We start from the raw sequence: 21677 nt of genomic DNA on the forward strand, positions 1-21677 counted from the left end.
GGTGTGCCAGGGGCAGCCCCTCTGTGTGATTTCACACTGACGCCCTCATGGGGCAGGGGCAGGAAGGTGGTCAGTCTACACCAGCGCCCTGTGGGATGCTCCCGTGGGTGAGAGGCGAGGGTCCTGAGCCTTTCGGCTGGCAACATCTTCCAGGGCTGTGGGCTGGAGGTACACTGGTCCCCCCTCAATGACTGAGAGGCTTTGTGGGGACTCCACACGGAAAACAGCCAGTCAGGGCCGGTGTGTGACAGAGGGGCACATCCCACAGGCTTGACGTGAATCAGGACTCCTCTGGGAGCTTGCTCTGGTTTCTCTTCAGCATCTGGAGCCCAGCTCTCCCACCTCCCAGCCGCCCCAGCCGGCATGGGAAGTCTCACCCGGAAGCTGCTCTGTCCCCGCAGGTGAAGCAGAAGGAAAACGGAGCGGCGCTGAAATGCTTCCTGCGGGTTGTCCAGGCCCTGGACGCGCTGGGCTGGGAGGAGCGGCAGCTGGTGCTGGTGGAAGGACTTCTGGCCGGGAACGTCTTTGACTGGGGTGCAAAGGCCATCTCCAAGTAGGTGCCCCGCGCCCCAGCCTGCCGCACAGCCCTGCCCTCCCCCGTGCTCACGGATGCTCCCACACAGACACGCACACCCAGCGGCCCGTGACGCCGGGCTGTGCCGTGGTGGCTAGCTTTGCCCTGGGCAGGGAGAGCTCAGGGCTGGGAGGAGCCCAGCACTCGTTAGGCTGGGTGCAGTTAGGGGCTCTGGCTGACCTGGGCCTCAGTCAGGGGTGAGGGTTGGCGTCCCTGTTGATTTGTGGGCCAGATGCATCTTGCCCCCACGGTGGGGCCTTGTAGAGCCCAGCTCGCCCGGCTTCCTCTCAAAGAGCCCAAATCCACGTCTGCCCCTGCCTGGGGTGTCTCCAAAGCTCAGCCCTGAGGGTGGCACTTACGGCTTCCCCAGTCAACACCATAGCACTAAGAAAGTCCTCCTCCTTTCCCCGCAGTGCTGGTGTGGGCTCTGGCTCACCCTGGCCCCTTGGGCCCTGTGGTGGGTGAAGCCACAAAGAGGTAGTATGGCACGCTGCTCAGAGCCATGCCTGCTACCCCAGGGCACAGGGCTTGAGACCCTGGTCCTGCCCAGAACCAGCTCATTGGGTGGAAGCCATGTGATGCGTAAGGTGGCGGCCCGGCCGCAGGCCAGTGAGGTGTGGCGAGCTGCTGGGACTGGCCCGCGCGCGAGCCACCTCCCCTCCCTTGAGCATTTATGGTTCAGCTGAACGTTCCCCGATGGTCTTTTCAACTTTGCTTGGCAGACCTCTGAGCTGGCCCCGAACAGCCAGAAGTAGTGCTACCAACACCTCCCTGACGGGTGAGAGGCTGCAGAAAGCTCGTGGGAAATTCCATTTCCCTTGGAGTCCCATTTCCACACGCTGTCTGAAGCCCCTCATCCCCTCACCAGCTTGCGAAAGACTCAGATGCCAGCTCTGAGCTCCGCATGGTAACTCGCCTTCCTCCTGTCCACACAGCGTCCTTGAATCGGACCCTCAGTTCGGGTTTGAGGAAGCCAAGAGGAAACTACAAGGTATGGCCCCCCACAGGGCAGGCCCAGGTCCGATTTGCGGGCACCCACTAGGTGTTCACTGGGGTGTCAGGAAGACAGCGTCCGCTGGGCACTCGCTGGGCTTTGCTCTGGGTGCCACTTCGCCCTCTCTGACGGGGTCAGGACATGAATGAGACAAGCTGTGCTTTACACCCTTGGGCCTGAGGGGGCTGAGCTGACGAGGCGGGCACTGACTGATGGGCTGACGGGGGCTCAGAGGGGCCTGTCTGGCTGATGGGTCTCTTCTCTCTTCGCAGCGCGGCCGTGGCTGGTGGACTCCTACGATGAATGGCTCCAGAGGCTAAAGGTGCGTGAGGTGCCCTCCTGCCTCTGCCCATGAGGGACTGGGGAAGAGAGGGGGTCCTGGGCATAGGGAGCTGGCCGGATCCGAGCAGGGGGCAGGGAAACGGGGGACGGGGCAGCCTCAGGGAGTGGAGAAGGACCCGGGGCAGTTGGTCAGGATCCCAGCAGGCTCTGTGCTGAGCACTTATGAGGCCAGTTGACCCCAGTACACAGGTCACTGGGTCGGGCCGGCCGGCAGCACCGTCCGCAGCAGCGTCGTGTCTGCAGGGTTGGGTGTAGGTGTGTCTGGAACGCTCTTGGATTCACCTGTCCCCAACTGAACACCTGGTTTTGTCTTGCAGGGGCCCCCTCATAAATGTGCCTTAATTTTCGCAGATAACAGTGGAGTAGACATCATTTTGGGAGTCTTCCCCTTTGTCAGGGAGCTACTCTGTAGAGGGACCGAGGTGAGTGAAAAGACCCTGTGTGCACAGGCCGGGGCCTGCGGGCTGTGGCTGGGCGCAGTGGGGATGGTGCAGCCTGCGGGCTACGGTGCAGCAGCCAGAGCTCTCCGCAGGGGCAGGTAGGTGAGGTCCAGGGGCGGTGCCCCCACGGCCCTGTCACCAGGGCCTAGGACCGATGAGCACTAGCTGTCATCCTGGGATGTGGCTCCCTGGTTCTCTGCCTCCGAATGAGCTGACCCTGATGCCACAGGGCGGCGTGGGCGAGGGAGGTCAGGGTTCAGCTCCAGCCAGCCACACCAAGCCTTGGTGGAGGCTGCCAGCACCCTTGTTCAGCACAGAGGGGCCTGGGAAAGCCTTGGGGACCCGGCACCGGGCCTGCAGAGGACGCTAAGTGCCGGGAGCCCTCCTTGCTGCAGGTCATCCTGGCGTGCAACTCGGGGCCTGCCCTGAATGATGTGACCTACAGCGAGTCCCTCCTGGTGGCCGAAAGGATAGCTGCCATGGACCCCACCATCCAGTGAGTGCAGGGACATCACCGCGGGCCCCTGTCTGAGTGTGGGTGTGGGGCAGGGCGGAGGCAGGGAGGCACACCTGTAAGCGGGGAAGATGGGGTGGTGATGAAAGGGGGGTGGAGCTTCCTGGGGTCAGAGAGGCTCCTTGGGGTGGGGCAGCCCTGCGATTGCACCTCAAGGACTCTGGGTGTCTTGCCCGGCAGCTCTGCACTGGGAGAAGAGAGGCTGTTGCTGGTCCAGACGGGCTCCAGCTCCCCGTGCCTCGACCTCAGGTAACGCCCTCCCAGGGCCCCGCGTGTGCCCCCTGACCCCAAACTTCCTGCTTCCTGGGCGGCCGGGGAGGGGGTGAAGGCCAGTCGGCGTGCTGGGTGTGTGGGTGTGTTGCTTTGTCAGAAGAGGCAGTCTCTCTCACATACGCACACATAGTCGAGGGGGGCCGCCTGTGCGTCCCCAGTCTCGTGTGTCCCTGCTGTGGATGGCTTCGCTGTGGCCAGGGTAGAGTGAGCAGCATCCCCTCCTGGTACCCGCTCTCTGAGAGCCTCAGAGCCTGGCGGTCCTAGGAGAACACCCGAAACTGGGTCGGGCTGGGCCACTCAGTCATCCGGCCGGGGTTGGTAGTGAGTCTCGGACGCTTCCTGATCCCTTTCCCTCCCACGCCTGCCTGCCCCCGACTGGCCCGTGAGCAGAGTGAGGACACGTGGGGAAAGGAAGCATTTTAATAACCACCCACCGCCACCGGGTTGCTGCTAGCCCTCAGCGACCCTGTAGGACAGGGTCGCACTGCCCTTTGAGGGGCTAGAACGCCCGTCTCTCTCCTGAGGAGGTATTTGGAACTGACCTCGCAGATCACAGCCCAGCGCGTAATCTGCACACACCCCCAGGTTTCTGGGAGCTCTTCTAGGGTCACCATGTAGCGTGGAGGCGAGGCTGTCACAGACCAATGCTCGGAACCAGAGGGAGGCCCTTGGGGCAGTGGGGGCCGTCAGCCCCAAGAACAGGCTCCGGACCTGTTGCTGTGGGGGCCTTATGGGGGGTGCACACTGCTACCCCACCTCATGGGCCCTCTTCCTCCCCGCAGCCGCCTGGACAAGGGACTGGCTGCGCTGGTACGGGAGCACGGCGCCGACCTGGTGGTCATCGAGGGCATGGGCCGCGCCATCCACACCAACTACCACGCCACGCTGCGCTGCGAGAGCCTCAAGCTGGCGGTCATCAAAAACTCCTGGCTGGCTGACCGGCTGGGCGGCCAGCTCTTCAGCGTCATCTTCAAGTATGAGGTCCCGGCCCTGTGAGGCTCCACCTGCCACACAGCCTGGCGTCGGCCTTGACCTTGCAGAGAATGTGTCTTTACCACCCCGGGACACCACGGCCGGCAGAGCCCGCGTTTCCCATGCAGCTGTGACACAGTGCCGGGCAGCTGTGCCCACAGCCAGCAGCAGCAGTGGCCACGCGTGTCACTGTGGCCCTCGGCGGGGGCATGCGCTTCCTTTCACGTGCGTTTGTGACGGGGACGCGCCTGCTGTCCTCTGGGACACCGTGTTGGAGTGTATTTAACTGCTAAATAACTTTTATATATGCATATATATAAATATATACATAGGTGTCTGACAGGACGCCAGCAGGTGCGGACACACACCAAATAGAGTTTTTAAAGCCGGAACCCAGAGGCTTGTGCACCTGCTGTCATGCCCAGGAAGTGTGTCGGGCAGAGCGTGGCCTGCCCCCCACCATGGACTTGGCCCCTGCCTGCCTCCTTTGGCCAGGGGGACCCCAGGGCTGTCCTCTGCTGCCATCACCTGGTCTTCGGTGACCTTGGCCTGGCCCGTGTGCTCCGCCCACCCCTTTCACGCATCAGGGACGGACGTGGCAAAGCCTGTGCACACACTCCAGGTTGGAGAGCCACCGAGAGGAGGCATCAGTTGCGCTCAAGGGCCCTTGAAGTGGTGGTGGTGGCGGGTGCCAGCTGAGTGCCCTGTGGGTTTCTTCCAGCTGTCTCCAGACTCGGGCAGATACAGGGTCCTCCCAGCTGCACCGACTGCCAGACGGGAGACCCCCACTTGGGCCCTTGGCCGCAGAGGACAGGGCCTGGCCCTGCAGAAGCAAGTGCCGGGCAGGGATTCTGCGGTGACTGGTCGCTGCAGCTCTGCTCGGCCTGGTTATCTGCCAGGAGCAGACACTCCAGGGAGGGACCTGCTCAAGTGGCAGCTGCGGTCTGTGGTGCCCCAATGCTAGCCCTGCTCTTGAGCCAACAAAACCGGCAGCCTGCACTCCTGCCTGCCTGTGGCTCTGGAAACCAGCACCATACAGCCTGCCCCCTGCTCCCAGCCTGGGGACACCTCCCCCTGATGCACAGGCTGCCTGGGTCCTCACCACCCCAACCCCACCTCTGTCTGCCCCTCCTCCTCCCCTATGCCCCACTTCTGCAGTGAGCTTACGAGCTAAGCTGCCACCAGGTGGCAGCAGGAACCGCCAGGCTTGGGCTGCACCTGGCCTCCCCTGCCCATCCTGGGCGTCCAGGGCTTTCCCTCCTGGTGGCGGTAGTCTGCCTCTGAGACCCTCACCCTGGGCAGCAGCAGGGCTCTTGCACACTTACACACCTGCCTCCAGCCACACCCCTGCTCAGTCCCCCTTCCCGCCTGGTGGCCATGAAGCCCCATGTTTGGGGACTTCTTAGCTGGGCCCAGGAATCCTTGTGTGGTGGCCTCCCCAACCCTGGGCCCAGGTTGCCCTCCCTCCTGTGCTCCTGGCCTAACCCTTGTGAGCGGTGGCTGTACCCTTGGTGGTACTGAGCAGAGGACCCGCCACCTTCCCTGGTGGGGCTGTGGTGGGCTTTGCCCAGGGGCCCTGCAGTCTGCATAGGGGGCTGGGCTGCCAAGCCAGGCTCTCCTGAGCCCTGTCTCCCCCAAAGCTGTCCCACTTCTCAGGGCCCATGCTGGGCTGCCAGAAGCCCAGGTCCCTCCAGTCAAGGTCCTGCCCTCTGAGGGCTGGGAGGGGGCTGGACTTAGGTGGTGTGGAGGGAGCACGGGGTGGCACCGATGGGATGAGCAGGAGCCCAGAGGCAGCCCCGACAAACGAGAAGGTATTTATTGGAGTGGTGTTCCAAGTTACAAAGACAGTCGTCCAGAACCAGACAACCGGGGGGTCAGACATGCCAAGCGCAGCCTCAGGCGGAACATGTGCCACCCAAGCCTTGCCAGGGCTCAGCCCCCCACCCCCCACAGCACACTCCCACCCACGGGCTCAAATCCCAGGTGCAAAAGGGGAAAGGGCTTGGGTTTCTCTCAGTGCTTTGTCTCTAAAAACTTAAATATCTCTGTACACATCTGAAACCACAGTGCCAAGGGGCAGGCCAGCTTCAGCCCTTTCTGCGGGGGCAGGAGCAGGGTCCCCCGCCAGCACAGCCGGCAGCTGCTGGCACACTCAGCATACGGGCCAGCCCTGGGCACCATGACAGATGCCCCATTTCCTGAGCAAACAGGCCCCGCTGCTTGGGCCTGGAGGGCACAGACAGGGCAGTGGTCAGTGTCCAAGCAAGAGCGTGCCAGTGTCAGCTCCACATACCTGACCGGGGGCCCCCTTGGCAGGGGATAGTGTATCCCCCCAGCCCTCCCGGCTCACGGAGCAGGCACCTTCAGGGGTGCCACGCTCCTCAGGAGGGCCCCGTGCGCCCAGGCCCTGCAGCCGCTGCTGCCTCTCCTGGGCCTGGCGGGCACGACTGGCGATGGCGCGCACGCGGCTCTGGCTCCGGGATGAGGAGCGGCGCAGGAAGCCGGGTGCCACTGCTGCCGCCACCGTGCCCTCCCCGGTGGGGCCCAGGCTGGTGGGCGATGTGATGTCCCCAGCCTGCTGGAAGCCGGTCAGCCAGCGCAGCTGCTCTGTCAGGGCATCAGGCTGCGGCTTTCCCCGGGGGCGCAGGCCTCTGCCTGGGCTGCGGGGTCTGCTTTCAAAGCTGGGCACGAAGTCATCTGCGGTCAGGTCCCCCAGACTCTTGGACTTGGCGGCCGCGGGGCAGTCCTGGAGGCCCACCAGGGAGAGGCGGCGCCAGGGCGGCCAGGGTTGGGGGCCCAATGGGGACCTGTGCGGCCGTGGGGCCAGGGGTCGGGGCCGGAGCTCGTCCAGGGCAGAGGGCAGCTGCCCGGCAGCACGCAGGTTGGGGTTGGACTTGCTCTTGGTCACTGGGGGCAGTCCTGGGCAGGCAGCACAGGGCCTGGGGGGCAGGCGGCCAGCAGGGGTCCCGGCCAGGCCCAGGCTGGACAGGGAGAGGTCGATGACCGTGTCACTGGACGACATGCTGGAGGACGAGGATACGCTGTCGCGGTGGGCGCCAGGCTCCAGGCGCTGCCACAGTCGGTCGCCACCCGTGGCATCAGAGTACACGGCCGGGGTCGGCGAGGGCCCGGCCGGGGGCCGCCTCCCACCCACTGCCTCGGCTGGCACCTGCCCCTCGCTCTTGGCCCTTCTGACAAGGGGCAGCTGGCCCAGGGTCCGGGGTTGGCCCCTGCAGCCCACCAGGCTGCCAGTAGCCCCCTCAGAAGTTCCCCCAGGGCCCCCGCTGTGGCACACCGACCGCCTGCTGTCAGGGGTTGTCTCAGTGTCCCCGAGGCCCTGCTCGGGGGCCTCAGAAGCTCTGAGAGCCACCCCGAGGGGGCCTGCCAGAGCTCTGGCCCCAGGTCCTTCAGAGCTCGTGGGCCCCTCCCAGGGCGGGCAGGCGGGGGTGGCTGGAGGTGGCAGTGGCAGGCCAGCGGCCGGCTCCTCAGCAATGGTCTCCAGGCCGCACAGAGAGGACACAGACCTCTGCATGGACGGGGGCCGGGCGTCTGGGGACAGAGAAAAAGGGATGTCAGCATGTGCCACCGGACCCTGGGAGAAGGGATGATGGACCAGGGCCCTGCATCCCCCCTCCCCTCCCCCAGCAGGCAGGCCCTACAGCTGCACACAGCATAAACCCCTCCCCTCTGCCACCCTCCAGAGCCAGGAGAATCGACGGGCCACTGCCCGGTGCCACCCTATGGGGCAGGGCAGGCACAGCACACGGGGAGCCGCCCGTTACCTGGCGCTCGACTGCCGTCAGTTCCTAACTATGGAGGCAGCACGGGGGCAGGGACAGAAAGGAGAAGGTGGTCAGAGAAGGCGGGGCTGGGGGGTGGGAGGTGGACACTGACAACAAGGCCAGGCAGGAGCAGGGCAGGAACTCGGAAGGTGGACGAGAGGGAGGGAGGGCGAGGCAATGTCCGCTGACCACCCCGCTGGCTCTGCAACAGGTCAGAGACCCTGGGCCCCGACCCTGCCATGGGCTCTCTGCGGGTGCAGGCCTGGCTGGCCTGGCCTCGTGGGGTGGATGCTCGGAGCATGTGAGAGTCCACATGGCCAGCTGCTGGGACGGGGCAGGAGCCTCCCTTTGGAGGGTCCTGAGATGTAGTGAGTGGGGGGCGGGGGTGCTCGCAGCAGCCACCCCAGGTCCAGGGGAGGGGCCCTGTGAGTCTCTGAGCCCCTGCGGCTTCTGTGGCCCTGTAGGTGAGGCCTCAGCACCGCCCTCGCTCGGCTCCACCCTGGCAGGGGGTGGGCGGCAGTGCCATGCTGCCCAGGCCCCCCTGCTCTGCTCCAGGAGCGTCAGGGCCCTTCAGGTAGGACAGGAGGGTGGGAAGGAGGCCCAGGGCCAGGGGGCAAGTGGGACACGCTGATGGAGCACAGAGGGATGCAGGCAGACGTGGCCCCCAGGGGGAGATGCAGGACAGACATTGGTGGGGGCGAGGCAGGCCATGCCGAGCAGGGACAAGGAGGGCCCTGTGGGCAGCCTTACCGGCTGAGAACATGGGGGATTTACTCCTAATCTCCTCCAGCTTTTGAATGAACAGGGCGTTCATCTCCCGCTGCAGGGCCCCTCGTGGCCTGCGAGTGCCCTCGGGCCAGCGGGGGGCTTCCTCGGGACTGCCACAGCTGTCCGGGCTGCTGGAGCCCGAGGATACTGAGCCGCCACCACCTGGCCGCTGGCGCTGGGCCCCCCGGCCATCAGAGGTCTCTCTGCCTTTTCCAGGCACAGTCCCTGAGGCTCGGGGGCCCAGGCTGCCACGGGGAACCCCCAGAGCCTCTGCCCGGCCCCGGGGCTGCTGACTGATGGCTGAGTGGGCACCCGCGGGCCCCGGGCTGGGCGGCCGCTCCCTGAGCAAGCCCTCGGGGTCCACGCCGGCACAAGAGGCCGCCATACACTTCATGCACGCGGCGGCCATGCCTGCCGGCCCAGGGCCGTCGGGGCCACGCGGGGCCAGCACCAGGGCGGGGCTCCTTGTCACCGCCACGGGGGCCAGCCCCTTACCTCCACGGGGACTGGCACTGCCGGGCCCCTCGTGGGACGCGGCCCCCGGGGCGGGGCCGGGAGGCGCCACGTCGTCGGCCGCCCCCTCTAAGCCCACGTCCTGTGTGCCGATGGCCAGCTCCGGCAAGCCCTTGCGGCCTGGTGTGTGGCTCTTGGTGGGCGCGCTGGCTGTACGCCGCAGGAGCCGCTGACTAACGGAGGGTCGGGGCGGCGGTCGCCCAGCAGCATGACTGTCCAGCGAACCGGGCTTTGGGCCGCGGAGGAACAGGCCTTTTAAACCCAGAGCCTGTTTGACCTGCAAGAGAAAGGAACCCCGCGTCGGTGGTGCCCGGGGAACGCCCACTCGAAGTGCGCTGGGTCGTGACCACCTGGGCAGAGAGGGCTTCCCTGGTGAGCAGCAGGCGGACTGCAAGCGGCAAGGGGCCCTGCGTCCACCGAGCCCTGCACCCTCTGAGGCCCACAGTCCCCAGCTCTGCCAGCGGCCCCATGGGGAGAGGGCAAGACATTCGTGTCAAGAACCCCAAGGACCGCCTGGCTGGCCCCCCTTCCGCCCCTCAGTGTATTTCTTCTGCACCTGGAGCAGGGAGCTCACTGCCAGCTTGGTGCCCCCTGAGCCCAATGGGGGCGCCGGGACACCACCATGAGCCTAGGTAGGGCTCAGACTCCGGCCTCCCAGACGCCCCGGCCAGCCACACAGTCTGTCTGGACAGCTGGTCTGGGGTCGGGGCCAGGCGGGCTCTGTCACTGCTCAGGGAGCCTGGCCAGCATGGCCCAGCGAATCTCCACATGCCACACACACGGCGCCCGCCACCCTGCCGGTCTCCTCCCTGATGCCCCGCGGGCTCGTGCACGGAGCAGCCCAAGGGCCGGCTGGTGGGCGGGCTGCCCCCAGCAGCACCTCCAGGCCTGGGCGATCATGTGGCAGCACTTGAATCGGTGTCCCAATTCAAGATCCCAAATCCAGCGCAATTTGGTCAGAGTGGCCAGAGGCATTTAGAAGGAGAACCAGAATTCAGAGCTTCCCCGCCCAGACACAGATGTGGGGAGCAGGGTGCTCAGAAGTGGGGAGCCCGAGGGGCGCCACGTGGTGAAGCACAGATGGGGGGAACAGACAGGAGTGGGCATGGGGAGGGGGTGGTGGGAGACAGAGACAAGAGGGAGCCAGGGGCGGAGCAGGGCACAGAGACCAGGGGGAAGGGGTGGGGGTCAGGGAGGTGGAGAGAACTAGGAGTGTAGAGGGAGGGAATAGCTTGCGAAGGGGGAGAGGGCGAGGGCTTACAGAGGGAGAGGGTGGGGTCAGCCGAGGGGGCGGGGGCAGAGTAGGGCGGCAGGTGGGCTGAAGGCAGGCAGAAGGTCAGAGAAAGGGCCACCCCAGGGCCCTGCTGAAGTCCTGGGTCTGCTTTGTAAATGCTGCGGATGGCCCGCCGCGCCCAGGAGCCACGGCCTCACCACGTCACGCCAGCGGACAGTTTCCAAAATGCTACCGAGTGGCAGATGCTAATGAGGGGCTTTGGTCTGAGCATGCGGGAGGGGGGTGGCACCGTCCTCGCAGGGTACCTGGGAGGCCCCTAACGGGGCTGCGCTTGTAAAGGTGGCCTGTGCACACAGGGACCCACTGCAAGACCAAAGAGACAGAGCAAAGACAGGTGAGGTGCAGCGCGGCCGGCCGGGGTGGCCCGCGCCGTGCTCAGGCAGACACAGCAGACGGACGCACGGACGGACGCACGGACAGATGGACAGATGGGGAGCCCCGGCTCCGGCCGGCACCTCTGGCCGCGTGGAGCAGGAAGAGAGATGGTCAGCGCTGGGACCCGGAGTGGCCACTGTGCCTGGTGGCCCTAGGGACTGGGCAGGCCCTCTGCTGATGGGGACATCAGAGCCAGGCAGAGGGGTACTGCCTTCATAGAGTGGGGGCGCTGCCCCGGGCAGGAAAGGGCAGCGAGAGGGAGTGGGGGGCCTTGGGGAAAGGAGGTACTGGTAGTGAACCCCAGGGGGCTGTAGCACCCACAACTGGGAAGGAACTGGGGGAACCATGGGGGAGAGTGGGGTGGACAAGAGCCAGTGACTGGGCTGAGGAATGTGGAGGCAGGGACAGGGCCCATGGTGAGTCTAGGGACCTGGAGGTCCATCCCCGCGGGCTCTGTCGGGCCTGGCACCCTCTGTGTTCATGTCAAAGGAGGGCACCATGGCAACGCACTGCCTAGGGGTCAGGGACTGTGCTGGGGCACAGGGTCACCGCCAGGCTGGGGCTGAAGGTGGCACTCACCTTACCACTGACATCACTGATGGCCACATGGACAAAGATGGAGGCCTGTTCCATGCCTTCCAGGTACACGTGCCGATAACCTGCCGCAGGACAGAGGCCACCGGCTCCCACCTGACCCTGTTCACCCACATGCCCACTTACCCACACTCTCAGGCTGTCCCCCTACCTGAGCCCCAGCCCCCAGTTCCACCTCCTCCAGAAAGCCCCGGCAGGTCACTCCAGCCTTGGGGACAAGGTGCCCCCTCCTCGCAAGTGCCCTCTGGACTCCTTTGGCCTGGCCAGGCCCACCCACCTGGCATCATGCTGCCGAAGGCCAGCGTCCTCTGACCGATGAAGTCCCGCCCGATAGGATCGTGGTCCCACACCAGGAAGCGGACGAGTGCCATCTCAGGCATGTGTACCAGGAACACGAGGGTCTCCTCCCACATCGGGTTAAATCCTGGAGGCCACCACAGGAGTCACCTTCCCCCGCCCGGGGCTGTACCCACAGCAGCTCCCGCTCGGAGGTGAGGTGGGGTGGGGTGGGGGGTGCCATTGCTGTGCCCAGACAGGGGGCTATGTCTGCTGCCGGGAGCTGAGATGGGCCCTGAAGCCCCGGCTCAAGACGGCCGCTGCTTCCTCGCCCTGCCCCTCCCTGCGCTGCGGCCCTGGGCTGTGACCCACCGTTGTCGTCCACCACTCGGGTCTGCTCCTTGCTGCAGTCCACGGGGAGCCCAATGATCTCCACCTCCACAAAGGGGTCGATGATCTGCAGACAGACAGACAGACGGACAGGTGGCACCCGACCCAGGCTCCCCACTGGCCTCCAAAAGCCCTCAGCTCTGCGGCCCAATAAGACTCTCCTTCCTCCCTGTGGTCCCCACCTCCCCAAGGTCCCCCAGCATGGAGTCCCACCCCCTACCTCCAGCATGGAGTTCTGGGTCTACCTTCTCATGGTGCCCAGCATGGAGTCCCGGGGCCCCTACCTCCCCACAGACCCCCAGCATGGAGTTCCAGGGCCCCTACCTCCACACAGTCCCCAAGCATGGAGTCCCAGGGCTACCTTCCCATGGTCCCCAGCATGGAGTTCCGGGGCCCCTACCTCCACACAGTCCCCAAGCATGGAATCTCAGGGCTACCTTCCCATGGTCCCCAGCATGGAGTTCCAGGGCCCCTACATCCACACAGTCCCCAAGCATGGAGTCCCAGGGCTACCTTCCCATGGTCACCCAGCATGGAGTCCTGGGGCCCCACCTCTCCACAGTCCCCCAGCATGGAGACCCAGGGCCCCTACCTCTCCACGGTCGCCCAGCATGGAGTCCCGGGGCTTGGGGAGCTGCTGCCCGCTGATGATCCGCAGCACCAGTTGCTTCTTCAGCTGCCCAGGCAGCGGGTCCTCAGAGTTGGGGTTGAAGGTGCCTGGGGACCCAGCAGGAGGCTGAGCAGGTGTGGCCCTCCCCAACTCCTGCAGAGTGGGGGCACCAGGCCCCCACTGCTCCCAGTTCACAGGGGGACTCCAAGTGGGCTAGAGGGAGGGGCTGCCTCCATGTTTGGGAGGGTGGCTCTGAGTCGGGAGCTGGAGTGTGACATGGGACCCCCATGCCCTACCCTACACATGAGCTGGGGGCTCAGGGACCTTAGGGGTGGGGGATGGGGCCTGATGGGGAGGGCTCCAGGCCCTGGGCGCCTCGAGGTGGGCTCTGGCCCCACCCCAGGACGGTGAAGGTCAACAGACAAGTGCAGGCGAAATGAGGACAAACCAAGAGAGTTGGGGTGAAAAACTGAGAAAAAATGTGTGAGGCGTTTTCAGCGTGTCAGGAAGGCATCTGAGGAGGGGCAGGGAAGGGGGGGCTCAAGGGCAGACTCCCAGATTCTGGCCTCGAGGACCCCTGGAACTCCAGCCCCTGCAGACTGAAGCAGGCCCCATGCTCCTCCCACTCCTGCCCCCCACCGCTCCAGGAAACCCCATGCTGGGGGCCTAGGGGAGGGGAAGGGCTTTCTTATCCACTCTCTCCACCTGAGTGGCCAAATTCAGGATCCTTCCTGCAGCCCCTGCCCGCCACAGGCCCCACACCAGGAGCCCCTGCTGAAGCTGCATCTGCCTGCCCCCCACACACCCCGAACCAGCCCCCAGGCACCTCACCCTGGCACATGCACGCAGGCTTGAGAGCGTAGCCGCAGTTCCCGTTGGCGCTGAACTTGGCGCGGTTCAGCTGCAGCATGCGCCCCTCTGACTGGTAGTTTAGGGCCACTGCAGGGCAGGTTGGGGGGGGCGGTCCCAGTCACACTCACCTCCCCCACTCCCGCCTCCAGGTGCTGTGGGGGGGCCCTCGGAGGCTGCCTGGGGTCCACCCCTGGCTCTCAGTTCCTGGTAAGGCACCCCAGGAGCCCGGCGCAGACCCCAGATTTGCTGGTCTGGTGCTCACAGGGGTTACCCACCCATCTGGCAGCCGGCATTCCAGAAGGGCTGGGGGTTGTAGTTGCTGGAGTCGACCCGGTAGGAGGAGGGGTAGATGCGGGAGAGCTGGTGCTGGTTGAAGCGCAGGAACTGGGCCGGCTTCTGCTGCAGGACCTGGTGCGCCTTGGTCTCGCTGAAGGACGACACCTGCCAGCTGGACGCCACTAGCAGGCAGGCCCGCGGGCATCAGGGGGCAGCCGCCTGCTCCGGGCGCCCTGACGCGCACCCCCCCAGGGCACGCCTCCCCACCACAGACCCTAAGGCCAGGGTGTCCCTCACAACAGTGCACCCACCTGGGACCAAGGAAGGTTCCCACTGCACTGGCTCCGTGCCCAGCCTGCCCTCTGCCCCGCCTCCCCGCAGCCCTAGCCTGACCACGTCCACCTCCCCCCCTCCCTCACCCTCGGTGTCCACGTCGTGGGTGCCCACAGACTTGGTGTACTTCACGAGGTCCGACAGAGCCCGAGACAGCTGCATGGTCTTCTTCTGCCGGCTCGCCCTGTGGGTGGGAAGAGGATGGGGAGCCTGAGGTCGCCCAGGGGCATGGGGCAAGCGGTGAGAGCTGTAGGGGCCGTGTGTGTGTGTGTGTGTGTGTGTGTGTGTGTGTGTGTTCCCAGATGGCTCAGACCTGGATGGACAGCAGGTGCCCAGGCCCTGGGTGCGACAGAGCACCAAGCGGGGACCAGGAGGTCCTCCAGCAGGGGGGACTTCGAGAAGGTTGTTGGGGCTCCAGGTGGGGGCGGCAGGTGTGTGCTGGAGATGGAGTCAGGCTCCAGTGCAGGGGATGGTGGAAGAGATGCTGCATTGCTGGGGAGCAGGGGTGCGGATGGTGAATGCACTGGCGGGAGCACAGGTGATGGTTGGGGACGGAGGTGATGGGGACAGAGAGTGAGGGCACAGAGGGGCCTAGGTTTGGAGGGCAATCTGAGGCCACACGCACATCCGTGGAGCCAGGGACCCAGCGGCTGTCTTTCTACCTACTCATGTTTGAAGCCCTGATAGGCCCCTTGGCAAAAGAGCGTGAGGCTGGGAGAAACCCTGAGGGTGGGGGTGGGGTGCCCTGGGAGCAGGAGCAGGGCTCAGAACGGAAAGAGGAGCAGGTGCGGTAAGCTCCCCCACCAGCACTGTGCCCGGCGGGCCCACAACTTGCACCCCCTCGGCCTCCTGTACCACAAGCACCCTGGCACGGCTCCAGAGTCTGTCTCTCAATGCGGAAGTGTGTGGGCACTGACCCTCGGCTCTGGCTTCCTTGGGGGTCCGGGTCCTCGGCTCCCTCTTCCACACTGGCCACCTTCTTTAGCTTGCTGCCCTTTTTCTGGGGGAGGAGAGAGGCGGTGAGCCCCACCAGGGTGTGTGGATGCCCGGGTAGCAGGGAGGTGGGTCTGCCCTCCTGGCCTCAGCTACGCTACCTCCCAGGCCCCTCTACGCTTAGCGATGGCCACCGGCCCCCTGCCACAGTCCCACCCTGCCTGTCCCCAGTGCACGCTCAGCCAAGCCCCGGGGTCTGAGCGGGGGCAAGAGAAAGCACTGTGGCACCTGCTTGGGTGCAGCCCCACCCCTGGCCCTGCGGCTAAGCCACCCACTCCACCCTCGAGGACAGTGGGCTCAGGGCCCCGGCTGGGGAGCCCGGCGGACCTTTCGCTTGGAGAAGCTGTGCACAAGGAGCCGGCTGTTGCGCCGACCAGCTCCAGCATCCTCCCCGGAGTCCACGTCCTCCTCAGCTTTGCCCTGAGACAAAGGGGAGAGGGGCCAGTGAGGCCACAGGGCCTGACCTGAGGGGGCTCCTGACAGCCTGGCCACCGGAGGCACCAGAGGACTTCCTGGAAGAGGGGCACTGAGCAGGGCCTGGGGAGGCAGCAGGCAGAGAGGGAGGGGCTGGGCCCAGGACAGATGCTAGGTTCACTGGGATGGGACGGTACGGCTACCCGTGAAAATACAAGCCCAGAGCAAATTGGGGTCATTGAGCAACTGACGGAAGTGTTTTGCACATGTGTGTGCATGTACACACACACTACCTCTACACAAAGTACTTCTTCACACACATCAAGTTTCCCTTTCTGCATGGTTTTCCATGGAGAATGGTGGGCTTCCCACAGTCCATGTGTCAGAAGAGGGAGCCCTGTGCCACAGGGGTTATGATGTGGGGCTGCTAACCGCAGAGGTCACCAGTTCGAAACCACCAGTAGGAAGATAAGGCTTTCTACTCCCATAAAGAGTGGCGGTTTGGAAACTCACAGGGGGCAGTTCTACGCTGTCCTGAAGGCTCGCTCTGAGTCCCTGTCGACCCAGTGGGGGTGAGGGGGTTTGGCTTGGGGGTCAGGATAGCCCCTCAGCTCCCTGCTCTGTACCCCCGCCCCCAGCCGCTCAGTGAGCATGCTCAGACATGGACTCATTGGAGGAGGAGGCCCAGCTGTGTGCGCGCGCGCGTCCTGCTCTGGATGCTGCCTTCTGTGTCCACCAGAGACACATCAGAGACACGGCTGGGGCAGGACTGACCTGCTGTTGAGGAAGCTCTCCCCAGGGTCCCTTCCTGCCCTGCCCTGAGAGCCACCCATCCACCCAAGGCTCAGTCACTCCCGAGCTTGGAGCCTGGGCCACATGTACCCATCCGGTCCCTACTACCACCGGCCACTGCCAGCCCTTTGCAGATGCCCCCAGACTGGGCCCAACTCTGCCCGGAAAGGGTCCCCATCCCACATTGATCCTGTGCACCTGTAGCTCTGCAAGCACCGTGCATCACACACACCCCAACCACACACACACACCTGTGCCTGTACCTGCACATGCCTGACGCTGCTCTCCCATGGGCCTGCTGCACCCCACTGATGGGGCCAGTGGCCATTTCTGAGGCTCAGCCACCCAGGGACCCCAGGCTGACACCTTCTTCTGGGCCCCCATTCATCCTTGGCCCCTTGGGTACTGACTCCCAGCAGGGGCCTCAAGACCGGGAAGGTGACAGGGCAGGCTGGCTCCCTGTTAGGTAGGGAGTGAGGCCCTCCGATGGTCAGGAGGTGTGCTTCCCCATGCCTCAGCAGTGCCCCCAGGCCCCACCCGGGCCAAGGTTAGGCGAACTGCAGCCTCACCATCCTTGAAGGCAAGACCCAGCACTCCCAGCCCACCCCCCAAACACCCCCCACACACACACACCCGGCCCAGTCCCTGCTCAGGCCCATGGGCCAGCACTCCTGGGTCTAAATGGTGACCCTAGGAGGTCCTCTCTTGAATGGCTCTCATTGCTTGGGAGGCCCAGGTGCACAGAGCTAGGTGCCTCACCCTCCCTGCTCCCAGGGATTTGTCCTGCATGCAGGGTGCTCCCGGCTCCAGGACCCACACACCAAACCACCCCAAGGAACCCAGCATGGGTCTTCAAGAAGCACTAAGCTGCAGACTGGAGCCAACACCACAGCCAGCCAAACTGCTCACAGCCTGCTGGACGCCGAGCCAGGCGCATCTGAAACCAGGCGCGTCTGGAACGGAGCACGTCTCTGGCCAGGGCCAGACAGCCTGTCAGTCGGCCGCTGCCCTGACGCTTGTGTGCCCAGACCCTCCTTCCTTCTCCCGCAGCAGCAGTCTGGCTGGACCCATGCTGCCCTGGCCCTGTCCTCCCGCTGCCCACTAGAGAAGAGTCTCTCGCCACAGCCCAGTTTTCCTGCAAGTCAGCACCACCACTGCTGCCGCCGCCGGGGGTGGGCAATGCTGGAGACGCTGCAGGTGGCACTGGCATTTGCTGGGAGCCTGGCGGCTGTGGCGCCTCGGCGCTCCACTGCCCTTCAAACCGCCACTGAGAGCCACAGGTGCCCATCAGTCTGTGCCACATGAGGGGAGCAGGCAGCGTGGGGTAGCCAGAAAGCAAGGTAAGCACAGGTTTCCTGTGCTTCCCTACTAATCTGTAGCCAACAAGTCCACACCTTCCCATCACATTAAAGATTCTGCAGGTAGGCGTGGATGGTACCTGCCTTTTTCCCAGAGCCACAACCCCTTTCTGCAGAACCCAAATCGCTGTTGCAGTGTGCGGTCCCTAACAGGGACGTGTGTGTGCACACACGCGCACCGATATGTGCTTACTAATCTATCACGAACAGGCTTGTGTGATTTCCACTCAGGCCCACTATGGGTCAGCCGCGAAGCACAGGGAAGCCTGTGGTGCCTTTGCTTATTGGATGATCCTCTCCTGGGAACATCACTGCCACCCTGGGACCCAGGAGAGGTGCCACCAACTAGGTCCCACGCTTCTTGGACTAGGATGGACCGTGACTGGCACAGCAGAGGAGAGCTGGCATCCACTGGGCCAGAGGTGGTGAACCAGCAGGCAGACAGCCCTGGGGGCACACAGCTGGGCAGGGAGGCCTGGCCAGCAGGGTGAGGGGAGAAGAAGGTGAGGTCTCCGTTTGGCTAGCACTAGCACTCCCTGAAGGTATGCCGTGGGGGCCTCCAAGCCCACTCCTCAACCTCCCTCCCCCGGCTCCAAGGGTCCCAGTGTCCCCATGCCACAGCCAGTTTCTCGTCCAGACAGGGAGTGCTTGGGGTCCAGGTGAGGACAGTGCCTGTCCCCATGGACCTGAGTGGTTGTGGTGGGACCCCCTGCATTACTTCCCCTCTGCCTGTGAGCGCTCTGGCTGACAGTGCTGCTTCCTCTGCTTGCCCCTGCCTAGGAACCTGCTTAGCCCTGCCAGCCCCATCCGGCCCAAGGCCCCCCACGTCCCTGACCCCAGGAGAAGGATGAGGGAAGCTGGTCAGGGTGGGATTCCCCGACTCCACCCATAGCCTCTTGCCCTCAGCACTCAGCCTGAGTGCCCCCTGCTCCCCCTTTGTAAGGCCTTGGCTGTGGCATGGGCACTGCCCCACCCGGGGCCCGAGGCCAGCTCCTCTCCTGCACACCCCAGGGCCTCAGTGTCCACCCCTGGGATGTCCAGGTGCAACATGGGCTCTCTTCCAGCCAGCAGGCCCGGGCTACTGTACTGCTTGCCCCAGAGCATCTGGGACCCAGAGCTCCCTCTGTCTGGGGACGAGAATAAGTGAATGCCTGGCAGCATGGGCCCTGCTGGCCCCCTGCAGCGTCACTGAGTTCCGGGGCACCAGCTGTGCAGCGCGTGCTGCGCTCGTGGGTGGGAACAAAAACAACCATGGCTAAAAATACAGGTCCCCGCGTGCGGGGCACAGGGGAGAACCACTGCCCCCCTGCCCCCACCCCAGAACCGGGAAAGCACTCAGGGGCTACAGGGAAGGGGGAGGGTGTGTCAGCTGCACAGGCAAGCTCTCCAAGTATGGGGGTGGGGGACAGCACCCCCTACTCTGCACATCACACCACACCCTGCTCACCTTCCAATCATCACCAGCCTGTCCCACTGCTCAGTACCTGGCTGTGCTGCTATGGGTGTGGGGCAGCAGGAAAGCCCGGCACTATCTCATTTGGGACACTCGGTCTCAGTGAGAGAGGCTTCTGCCACCCAGGCATCCCCAGGGGAAGGACCTCAGGTTGCCCCCCTGTGGCCAGTCCTCCGGCCAGCCACACACTCCACACTGCCCCGCAAGAGATCTCTTCCTAAGCCGGGGGCTGAAACAAGACTGAACAAACCCCTTCCGTTAGGGGCTGCAGTCACCCAGGTTGCTCATCTCTCCAGCCGGCAGATGGGTGGAGGGTGTGAGCCTGGAGCTGCCCCGCAGGCCTCCCAGGAGGCCGAGTGCCACTGTCAGATGATGGCAGAATCGCCAAAGGACCTGGGAGCTGACAGCCTCGGTGCGCGGCCAAGCCCCAGGCGGGTGTAGTCTGTGACGGTGAATGCTCCAGTCCTTGCTCAGCCTGCAAATGAGCACAGACTACCTGCTGAGCTCGCAGAGGCTCCTGCAATGGAGACAGGCCTGCCCCAGTGGGTGGTGGGGCCTCGGGGCCACAGGTAGCGGGTGTGGGTGCATGCACGGGCACCTGCGTGGGGTGGTGGGAGTGGTGTGCATATGCAGGTGCAGGTGTGTGCTCAGGTCTTGGTGCTTATAGGTGAGTATGTGCAGGGAGATGTGCACTTGTGTGGATGTGTGTACATGTGTGTGCACACGAGTGTGTGTGCACACGAGTGTGTGTGCAGGAGGCTTATGTGCAGGCGGACCAGCTCCACAGGGCTCTTGAGGCTGTGAATCTTTATGGCAGCAGACAGTCTCGTCTGGTTCACACAGCGCAGTGGGCAGGTTTGAACCACTGGCCATTGGGTTAGCAGTCCAACACTCAACTTACGGCATCACCAGGGCCACAAGCAGGTGTGTACACAAGTGTGTGTTTCTAGGTGTGTGCACAGGTGGGTGGGGAGTGTTTGTGCGCTGACACCTGTATGCCAGTGTGCGTGCATGCACACGTGTGCAGCATGCACAGAGAGCATGCCCCGGGCCCCTCTCCCAGCCCTCTGGCCAGGTCCGAACCCTATGCCTGGGGGGGAGGGCAGCTGTCCAGAGCCTCACCTTCCTGCCCTCGGCCCTGTGCTTCCAAGCCGGGGACAGTGTCGACATGGAGAAGTCATTGGGGTCTTCGCAGTCCCGGATCCTGGACTCCTTGATAAGGGAATCCAGCTTCCTCTTTGCAATGTTTTCCACGTGCTTCCTGTTGGTGGAGGCCTGCAGGGGCCAGGTGGGTGGCTAGTTGGCAGCAGAAGGGTATGAGGCTGGCTGCAGGAGCCCCGCCCTGGCCCCACCACGCTGGCCGAGGGCACACAGGCCTCTTCGCTCATGCTTGAAGTGATTCCCTCTAGGGATCTGAACCCAGGCCAGACTGGCTCTAACTGCAGCCCCCTTCAGCTACAGGCTACGGTGCACCCGGACCCAGCAGTTTGTGGGCGACAGGGCTGGGGAATGGGGGGACAATCTGCAGTGCAGGGTCTAGCTAGGGTCTCACCACCTCAGGGAGGTGCCCCCAGCTGGTACGTCTCTTGGGCAGGGCCCAGGCTCAGGCAGCTGGGAGCCCCAAGGGCCCCCATTTGGAGCAAGCCCAGGTGGACAGGAGGGACTGTGGTGGTGGCCTCTCCCCGCCCAGGAGGAGCAGCCCACAGCCACCCCGACAACGGAAGGATCCGCTGCCTCAGGGCTTTCTAAAACAATTAGCTGAAAGGCTGGGAAGCTCCTGAGCAATTACTTTCCCATCCGATGGCCCCTCGGGGAGAGAGACCGTCTTCCGGGCCTTGTCAGCCGTGCTCGGGCGAGAGAGCTCAGCAGGCTGGAGGAGAGGAGGTAATTACAGAGCCCCCAGCCCGCCCGAGTGAGAACCTGGCCTTCACCCCAGGGCCCAAGGAGACATCTCAGTGAGCTGCAGAGCCGGAGGAACCCGCAGCCAGGCCCAGAATGAGGCGGGGCCAGCGCTAGTCCAGGATGGCTGGGGGCGGGAGTCGGTTCAGAGATGGAAGCTGAGCCGGAGGTCTAACAGACATGCGTCTGCCCCCTTAAGGGGTAGCCCCCCAGGAACAGACAGCACACACTGCAGTGGGTAGGTGGAGGCAGGAAGGGAACCCCACATGCCCGGGACCGGCACACGCCTGACAGCCTGGCCGGCTTTGGCATGCCCCTTGGTCCTGCCCCGGTGTCCTTCACTCTGCCCCCTCCCCGCCCAGCACTGCCCCACGCACGTCCCCATTGAGGAGCTTGCAGTCATCCTCCATCTCGTCAGCGCTGTCCTCGTCAGACACCTCGCCCTCCTCGGCGTCCTCGCTGATGGTGGCCGGGAGCTTCTTCCCCTGGGGGAGAAGAGAGACAGTGGGAGGGGCCAGGGCCCTTGGAGGAGAAGCTGGGGTTTTTCTCCAGCTTGCCTGCGGTGACTCAGGGGGACAGGGAGGGGACCAGTGACC

General features: G+C 64.7%; 2 protein-coding genes across 2 annotated transcripts in view; one reads left to right on the forward strand and one right to left on the reverse strand.

Annotated features, from left to right (window-relative positions):
- The window catches only part of PANK4 (pantothenate kinase 4 (inactive)), a 20161-nt gene extending 15659 nt beyond the window's left edge, over positions 1 to 4502 (forward strand). The window contains exons 13-19 of the mRNA XM_004705476.4: positions 402 to 553; positions 1510 to 1565; positions 1841 to 1890; positions 2228 to 2332; positions 2746 to 2846; positions 3045 to 3113; positions 3920 to 4502. Coding sequence (XP_004705533.1) covers positions 402 to 553; positions 1510 to 1565; positions 1841 to 1890; positions 2228 to 2332; positions 2746 to 2846; positions 3045 to 3113; positions 3920 to 4133 — 747 coding nt within the window. The 3' untranslated portion in view covers positions 4134 to 4502. The remainder of the gene's footprint in view (positions 1 to 401; positions 554 to 1509; positions 1566 to 1840; positions 1891 to 2227; positions 2333 to 2745; positions 2847 to 3044; positions 3114 to 3919) is intronic.
- A 1405-nt stretch (positions 4503 to 5907) lies between these two features.
- Positions 5908 to 21677, reverse strand: part of PLCH2 (phospholipase C eta 2) — a 69850-nt gene continuing 54080 nt past the window's right edge. Inside the window, exons 9-23 of the mRNA XM_045299222.1 lie at positions 21459 to 21566; positions 20305 to 20457; positions 15493 to 15585; positions 15090 to 15172; positions 14259 to 14356; positions 13839 to 14021; positions 13543 to 13650; positions 12694 to 12818; positions 12084 to 12168; positions 11713 to 11859; positions 11421 to 11500; positions 8642 to 9449; positions 8415 to 8518; positions 7892 to 7919; positions 5908 to 7658 (exon numbers count right to left, since the gene is read on the reverse strand). Of these exons, the coding sequence (XP_045155157.1) occupies positions 6361 to 7658; positions 7892 to 7919; positions 8415 to 8518; positions 8642 to 9449; positions 11421 to 11500; positions 11713 to 11859; positions 12084 to 12168; positions 12694 to 12818; positions 13543 to 13650; positions 13839 to 14021; positions 14259 to 14356; positions 15090 to 15172; positions 15493 to 15585; positions 20305 to 20457; positions 21459 to 21566 (3501 nt within the window). The 3' untranslated portion in view covers positions 5908 to 6360. The remainder of the gene's footprint in view (positions 7659 to 7891; positions 7920 to 8414; positions 8519 to 8641; positions 9450 to 11420; positions 11501 to 11712; positions 11860 to 12083; positions 12169 to 12693; positions 12819 to 13542; positions 13651 to 13838; positions 14022 to 14258; positions 14357 to 15089; positions 15173 to 15492; positions 15586 to 20304; positions 20458 to 21458; positions 21567 to 21677) is intronic.

This window comes from Echinops telfairi, unplaced genomic scaffold (genome assembly GCF_000313985.2).
Source record: "Echinops telfairi isolate 266 unplaced genomic scaffold, ASM31398v2 ScPeMD7_7457;HRSCAF=8495, whole genome shotgun sequence".
In the NCBI taxonomy this organism is placed as follows: Eukaryota; Metazoa; Chordata; class Mammalia; order Afrosoricida; family Tenrecidae; genus Echinops; species Echinops telfairi.